This window comes from Papaver somniferum, chromosome 7 (genome assembly GCF_003573695.1).
Source record: "Papaver somniferum cultivar HN1 chromosome 7, ASM357369v1, whole genome shotgun sequence".
NCBI classification, from domain to species: Eukaryota; Viridiplantae; Streptophyta; class Magnoliopsida; order Ranunculales; family Papaveraceae; genus Papaver; species Papaver somniferum.
In genome coordinates, this window is record NC_039364.1 from 28,264,267 (window position 1) to 28,272,727 (window position 8,461).

Sequence of the window (8,461 nt, forward strand, 5' to 3'; positions counted from 1 at the left end):
AAAATAATGAAACGAGAACATGCTGAGTAATCCCAGAAGAAAGAAGTCGAAGCTACAACCAAGAAAATTTAGCGAAATTGTTGAATACCAAAATAACTACTCACTCTCGGTATTGATATTAGTTTGAATGCAATGCCGACTGTTATAATCAATATTGTTTTGTTGATGAAACCAATACCGACTGTGTCCGTCGCCATTGTTTGTAGGTTGAATTCAATACCGACTGAAATTAAGTTATATGCGTATTTTTGCATGTTAGGAGTCGGCATAGTCGATTTTCATGAATCCAATACCGATTGTTCGTTATCAATGCCAATTCCATTTGAACCAATATCGACTTCTAACAAACTTGGGGGATACTTAAGGATAATTTAGCCATAACAAAAATTGTTTGGATACAGAGTTCTTAAATTACTACATAATGTTGTTTTTTTTCCTGAGTATCCCCCAATTTGTAAGAGTATCTTAATAGCGCCTTCCTAATTTGGTCAAATTCCTTCAATCGGTTACGGTTTACTCTATCATATGAGAATTTTAATTTTTTCCTTTTCTTGTTTTGGATGCTGATTGTCAAACTTGAAATCTTGGATTGAGAGGAATAATAGAGATTTCAATGGCGGATATAAATCTTTAGATTCAATCATTGATAGTGTGAAGATTTTCATCTTCAACTGGTGTGTGGGAACCGACATTTTCAGGATTTTTTGTTAACTACAGTTTTACAACTTGTTTTGGTTTGTTTACTTCTTTTTGGGAGCTTTTATTATAAGCTCTCTTTGTTATTCTTCACATTTTCGGTGTTAAGCTCAGAAAAAAAATAATCTTGGATGCTGGTGCGACTAAAACCGTAAATGCGGATGGCGCAAAAGCCGAAGTGCCAATCCAATCCGGACCATGTTCAAGCCCACCAAAACTTGTTTTCCGTGATAGATGGCGATAGAATCATAGAACCTTCTAGTATGTTGATCACAAATACAATGCTGTTTCTGTTGTGGGGGCATGCTTAGTGCGCGGGAAGGTACTGCAAACCTTTCCCTTCTCTAGGTAATCACGAAACCGTCTTCATCTAATTTCTCACTCTAAAACCCTAACACTTCCAAAACCAAATTCTTCGATCACTGTGTCTGCAACTACTCTCGTCATCGTCATCAGTTCTTACTACACGAAAGGTAAATCGATTCTCTAATCTTTTCAATTTCTTTTCTGTTTTCCATGTTTTAAACCCAAACCCTAGAAATTGAAAACGATTTTAACAGTATCGCTTGATTAATCGACTAACTCCTAGTGTTTAACACTCATGCAGGAGAAGAAATCATGGCTAGAAGTGTTGAGGCTATCAATTTCTTCACCATTTCACTAAAAGGGTTATTGTTTTATCTTGTTGTTCAATGGTTTCTGAATCCATTTAGTGGACTACCACTTAGTTTGTTTATTGGGGTTGTTATCAAGTATCTTCTAACTGCTAAGCTTGTTAATTTGATCTTCAAACCCTTACTTGATGAGGTACTTATGGCACTGAAGTTGTTTTTAGGTGTTCTTGAAAGACCACCTTCCTATACCAATTGTGTTATTGTGGCCAATCTTGTTAAACTAGGGTTGTATGATACAATTGGCAAAAATACGAATTCCTCAAAAATTGTGCCTCTCATTTCCATATGTATGTTATGTGTGGTCTCCTTGGGATGGGATAGGGATCATAGTGGATTGACTGAGGGCATATTAATTGCATCCGGGAAGTGGTTTATTATCAGCACCATGGCTATGAAGTTGGAGCAATCAGCAATGTGTGGAGTAGTTCTGGCTGTCTCCATCATATCCCTGGTAAAGCTTTTGATGAGTGTTTACAAAATGCTATAATGCTACAAGTATATGTGTTTTGCTTTTCATGCTTTTTACTGATAATATTGATGTCGATTTTGTAGTTTACCAGCGTTGCAGAACCTCTTCGTGACATGACTGATGATTCCCCTCCTTTAAAGCAAAATGTTTACTTCACAGGTATTGTTTCAGATTCAGCATTGTCATCTTTGTTATTGAAATAGATGAAAAGTTGTATCATGTTGATTTATCTTTAGCTATTGGTTCTACTTTTAGTTTGTTCTGTTACTGTAAACAAAGAGCTAATACTAGAGACGGAACAGCAACGACCAAAAAGGTTACCTTCCGTGTAACCAAAAAGTTGTATCATGATGAAATCTTTCCATCCGTGTTACATGTAATTTGCTGGTTACATGAGTTTGGGTTAGCAGAAACAGCTGTAAGAGTCCAAAAGTCCAAAAACTCATGGAATCATCTCTACTATTGATAAGATTATCCGTACCAGTGTGACAACAATTTTTCAGTGTCCGCTATTCGATACCCCTTAATACCCGAATGTAGTCTTTGAAGGTTGTAATTTGGTCCTCTGTATATTGATTTTTTTTGTTATGTGCAAGTATCGACTACACTTTTATTGATAATATTATGGATTTCAAACTTAACATGCTGAGTTGGATTTTAAGCCCAACCAAATGTTCTGATTACAGCAGAAAGTAGCCCAAATATGTTATTTCCAACAGGAAGCTATAAGCTATTCATTAGATATTCACAACTATTCCAGTTAGTATTTCTTGGACTAACCTATACTATATGTTCTTGCAGGAGAGCCTCATGAAAACAGGCGAAGAAGTGGCCTTGTGGTTAAATTGTTTTGGCTATGCTCTCTGCTGATTAGAATTACTGGGGGCGCAGCTACCATTAGGATTGCCCATAGGGTTTTATCGGGTTACACAACAAGTTCTGTGATCTTGATTCTAGGAATCGCATCTTCACTAGCTATTTATGGCGGAGGTATTATTCTGTTTAAGCAATTGCTGACTGAATTCGTGAAGCTCCAGCAAGGTAGAGAGGAAAGAAGATGGTTTGTGGTGATCTGCATGATGGGGTTATGTGAAGGGTTTCTAGATGATAATACAATACTCCCATTTATCATAATTTCAATTGTTTCTATGTTCACTATCTGCATACTCACAAATGGGTGGGATTATGATCGCACCGGCGTGAGTGATGGGCTAGCTGTGACGTATGCTTTGCGGATGGTGCTCTTCTTGACGAACTCAGAACCACCTTTGAAGCTGATAACATGTGGGCTCACTTTGGCTTTCGTGGTCACTTCGAAGGTAATAGTATCTGATCTGTGCTTTGATACATAAATAAACTTGAGACGTGGTTCTATTTTTAGCCATTTACTAACAGAAACTACAATTATACAGTTCACCGAACCTCCTGTGGAGAAGGAAAGTTAGAAACGCTCCTTGTGCCAGCAGTGGGAAAATGATCATATCTAATAGAGGTATGTAATTTCCAACTAAATGTTTGTGTGTTAAAAACTAAATAAAAATTACTTATAATGATTTGGTGGACAAGTTTTGGAAACTAGAGTTCAGTTCAAGCTAACAAGGTAGTCAGCACTCATACTTATACATTTGCCTGTTTGTTTTGTCGCATTTTGTATATCAAAATACTTGTCACATGTACTCTGTACTCAAAATGTTGGACACTCTGGCTGCAGCTCTCTTACTGTTAAAACTTGATATTACTGATGCTTTTCCAAACAATAGAAAGATATTTACATTAGTCTTGTCAATATCTGCAGTGATTCATTCATAAGCTTTCTGTGGATCATGTTTACTTTGTGAAACTGAAATGTGTTTTACGCATTCAGTTGCTCAAATTTTGTTGATATTTTATCATCAACGTCTCAGTCAGATACTATAACTGGTGTTGCTGTCCTGATCCATTTTTGATTTAAGACTTCACCAGCTCTGTTCCAGGAGCTCTGTTTATTGCTTATGAGGGCTTGTACTAAGTTTATCTTGTAGCATGTAATTCAGTTTATCTTGTAGCATGTAATTCAGTTTATCTTGTAGTTCAGTTTCTTATATTCATAGAACACATTTATAATGTTATCATGATTCATCTGTAGTTGGTTATTAGAGTAAAAACTTCTTGTAGCATGTCTCTGGTCATACCAGCTTATTAATGTCTGGTAGCCTTTCATTCTGCTCATCTCTTGGCACTGGGATCATTTAAGCCAATTTTGTGAAAACGGAAAACCAACACACTTGGGGCTTACCAGCAACCAAAAAATGATGCAACATATTCTGCTTACCTCTGCTCCAGTTTTTGTTGTATCTCTTGCATTATCTAATTTTTCTTACAATGTTATGTTTGTTTTTGGCAGAACTGGAGATGGTGTGTGATGAAGGCGTGCTCCACCTGATTATGTAGATACCCGGGCAAAATAGTGTGTAGTTTTATGCTTGTTGAAGCAGTAGATAAAAAAACGGTTTAACTTTCTTGTCATGGTGTGACTTTTTGTTTAGTACCAAGTATCTGTTGGCTGATTCTGAGACACAAGCTACAGTTTAAATACTAGTACTGCTTATTAATATCCATCCTAAGCTTAATACTTAGTCTCAGTAGTACTTGTTTTGATACGGATTCAATTCGATCTATTAAATACTAGTACTGCAAAAGCCCATTTGGGACCCAGATTTTTTTTAGGGCTCATTGTTATTTTTGAGCAACTCTGACTAGATGCATTATGAACAAGCAATTGACTGAAAAAATCTAAGCTGTTTTGGAAGCTGATACATAGCCTGTTGTGTTGTCGTTTCCGGCGTCTTAAACGTTTCTTACTAACAAAACATTCTATTCTGTTTCCGTCGGTGTCCCGAAAATAGAAATACTAAACCCTTTCCATATATGACGCTTAACTGCTTATATATAGAGATGGGTAACTCCTCTTTGGTTTGCCGGTCTCTTCCAAGTTGCAACCCTAGACGAGAAGCATAAAATCAGAATTCTCCCAGGTTCGTCATTTACTTGGGAAGTAATATTTTTCTGCTTTCTTTTATTTCTGTTCCAGACGCAAATTTGTTTTGCATCTCTTTTCAATGGTGCTATTCGAATCCTGGGTGGAAGGCACAGTTTTTAAGCCTTTCTCAAGTGGTAGTACTGGTACCCTCCCCACAGATGTGAAATTAACTGAAGAAGAAGAAGAGAGAAGCGCTGTAGGAAAAATCAGGCAACAGTCGCTTCACGAGAATACAAAGGAACAAATAAACTGCAAATACTTTTCACGAGAATACAAAGGAACAGATAAACTGTTAGAATATGGGCATCCAACTCAAAACCAATTGGTAATGAGTGGAAAGACCCTAAGAGATTATAAGTCGTAGGATTTTAGATTGTCCAACAATGCGGGACTAATAATCTGAACACGCCCCCTCACGTGTAGCCTCGTTGGGTCTAACACGTGGACAATTAAATCGGGTGACGCGGAGTAAAGGCGCGGTCAAATGACTCGTCGCAAATAGCCTGCTCTGATACCATGTTAGATTACGAGCATCCAATTCAAAACCAATTGGCAATGAGTGGAGAGGCCCTAAGAGATTATAAGTCGCAGGATTTTAGATTGTCCAACAATGTGGGACTAATAATCTCAACACGCCCCCTCACGTGTAGCCTCGTTAGGTCTAACACGTGGACAATTAAATCGGGTGACGCGGAGTAAAGGCGTGGTCAAATGACTCGTCGCAAATAGCCTGCTCTGATACCATGTTAGATTACGAGCATCCAACTCAAAACCAATTGGCAATGAGTGGAGAGGCCCTAAGAGATTATAAACCGCAGGATCATAGATAACCCAACAATGTGGGACTAATAATCTCAACACGCCCCTCACGTGTAGCCTCGTTGGGTCTAACACGTGGACAACAATAAATCGGGTGACGCGGAGTAAAGGTGCGGTCAAATGACTCGACACAAATAGCCTGCTCTGATACCATGTTAGAATATGGGCATCCAACTCAAAACCAATTGGCAATGAGTGGAGAGGCCCTAAGAGATTATAAGTCGCAGGATTTTAGATTGTCCAACAATGTGGGACTAATAATCTCAACACGCCCCCTCACGTGTAGCCTCGTTGGGTCTAACATGTGGACAATTAAATCGGGTGACGCGGAGTAAAGGCGCGGTCAAATGACTCGTCGCAAATAGCCTGCTCTGATACCATGTTAGATTACGAGCATCCAACTCAAAACCAATTGGCAATGAGTGGAGAGGCCCTAAGAGATTATAAACCGCAGGATCATAGATAACCCAACAATGTGGGACTAATAATCTCAACACGCCCCTCACGTGTAGCCTCGTTGGGTCTAACACGTGGACAACAATAAATCGGGTGACGCGGAGTAAAGGTGCGGCCAAATGACTCGGCACAAATAGCCTGCTCTGATACCATGTTAGAATATGGGCATCCAACTCAAAACTAATTGGCAATGAGTGGAGAGGCCCTAAGAGATTATAAGCCGCAGGATCTTAGATTGTCCAACAATGTGGGACTAATAATCTCAACATAAACTACACGTTTTCTTGTTCTCCTCCTGTTCCCTTGGAGCTGGTGATGCATGAAGAGCAATGGGTTACCAAGTTAACCGGCCTCGCAATCCTTCCCAAGATAGGAGATGAAACCATTCTTGGTACCCTTGAGGCACATTTAAACGGGTTCACATACAAGGCCTCGGGTATTTATTTGGTTTTAATGCATAGAAACGTACAAGAGTATCTCTGGCGACTTGGGGACAAGGTGATGCCACCTCTCTTGCAATTCCGCTTGAAGAACTCCATCATGGTGGGGACGAAAGACACAAAGGATATCCAATTCTATTTGGTGCCAACCCCTCTAGGACAGGTGAAATCTGATTTGCATTCAGATTACATTGAGAAATACAAGCCAACCAGGGATAGCAGCCGTAACGAAGATTTAAAGAATTTTATCCACAAAGCTCAAGGAGCTCAGAGGACTTGCGGGAGTAAAATACCTTTTATACATATAGATTTTCAGGCGTTAGAAAAGAGCGAATTTCATGGGGAATTTCCTACGGGTGCATCTGTCATCTTTGCCGTGACAAAATTTTCCCTATTTGTGCTTGAAGACACACCTTTCGTTGTGATCCCATTAATAGAAGACATTGAGATTGTTAATCTGGCGCAGCTTGGACCCGGAAAAATTGATATGATAGTCGTATTCAAGGATTTCAAGCGTGATGTGCTTGAAACTCGCTCAATTCTCTTGGAATTTCTCACCAGCATAAAACGTCGACTGAACTCTGGGTGCGTGAAGTACTATGTTAACAATAAAAGCCTAAACTGGAATTCCTTAGTGAAAGAAATCACAGAGTTCCCCAAGAGGTTCATAGATTCGGGTGGATGGGATTCCTTACATCTCGAAGATAGTTTTACTCTGGCCTACTATCCGAGTGCATCTTGCGATCTAACAGAATCAAACGCCCGATCATCCCGACTTGAAAAATACAAAAATATTTATTTTTAAAATTTAATTTTTCTAGAATATCTCCTCCCCTTTTCAGGCGAGCAATTTAATTACGAAAAACCCCATTTACCCTTAACCATCTTCTTTCCCAATTTTCTCTGTCATTTTTCATTTCATCTCACTGAATCTAACAACATTGTCTTCCAAAACTTCACCAGGGAAACATTTTGAAGTCGAAGAGGAAGAAACAGACCACATATTGAAGAGTTGATAATATTTACAAAAGCAAGATTAGAAGTTTTCAACAAATACACCGTTAATGAAATTTGTGTTTGTTGATGATTGCATTTAACTGATATCCATATATATATTTTGAATATAAATTTACTGCTAAAAGCAAAACTGCTAGGGGTAAGTCATATAATGATGATATGGTTTGATAAACCCCATTAACAAACTGTTAGGAATTCTCCAATTCGATTGTGGATTACAATTTAAGGTTATGAATTGGGATAATTAGTCTGAGAGAGTATTGATTTGTTTGGAACGTGCAGAACACGTGCACTCTGACTTGTTCATTTTAAGATAAATAATGCTCTTCGAGGTATGTGAAACTGAGTTACTTTTTTTTTAAGTAAGACACGGAAAACAAGGAACCGTGATAGGGTGTTACACACCCTTGTTGTCTGTATTCTCTACTATCTCAAAGTAGAGCTGGATCGCTCCAAAGAGTTATCCAGTAGTGATAATAGAAAGCCAAGAAGATGAGGTTCACCATGTCTCAACCAGTATAGTCAGATCTGAAACTACTGTTACTCATTCAAGGATCGACTTAACTACATGGTATCTCCATCTTCTCATACCTGGATACATTCAAAGAGGTCTTCTCTTTACGAAACCCAAATTACAAGATTCTGAAGCAATTTTTAAAGTCATTTCTAACCTTAAGACCTCTCTTTCACAAACATTTGATCACTTTTTTCCTCTTGCTGGACGTCTTGCTATCGAAAAACATGACGATATGATGGATCCACATCTGTCTACATTGACTGTAACTCTACCAGGGCATAGTTTATGTTGAGATTATTAGTCCTACATTATCTGGGTGATCTAAGATCCTGCGGTTTATAATCCTAAAGGACT

General features: G+C 38.5%; 1 protein-coding gene across 1 annotated transcript; it reads left to right on the forward strand.

Moving 5' to 3' along the window:
- The first annotated feature begins 828 nt into the window (after window positions 1–828).
- On the forward strand, window positions 829–4,533 carry LOC113296809. The gene is made up of 6 exons (XM_026545157.1): window positions 829–1,169; window positions 1,304–1,821; window positions 1,923–1,998; window positions 2,641–3,158; window positions 3,252–3,331; window positions 4,223–4,533. Exons 2-5 carry the CDS (start codon window positions 1,315–1,317, stop codon window positions 3,282–3,284), a joined length of 1,134 nt encoding a protein of 377 aa, XP_026400942.1. The 5' UTR covers window positions 829–1,169; window positions 1,304–1,314; the 3' UTR covers window positions 3,285–3,331; window positions 4,223–4,533.
- The last annotated feature ends 3,928 nt before the right edge of the window (window positions 4,534–8,461 follow it).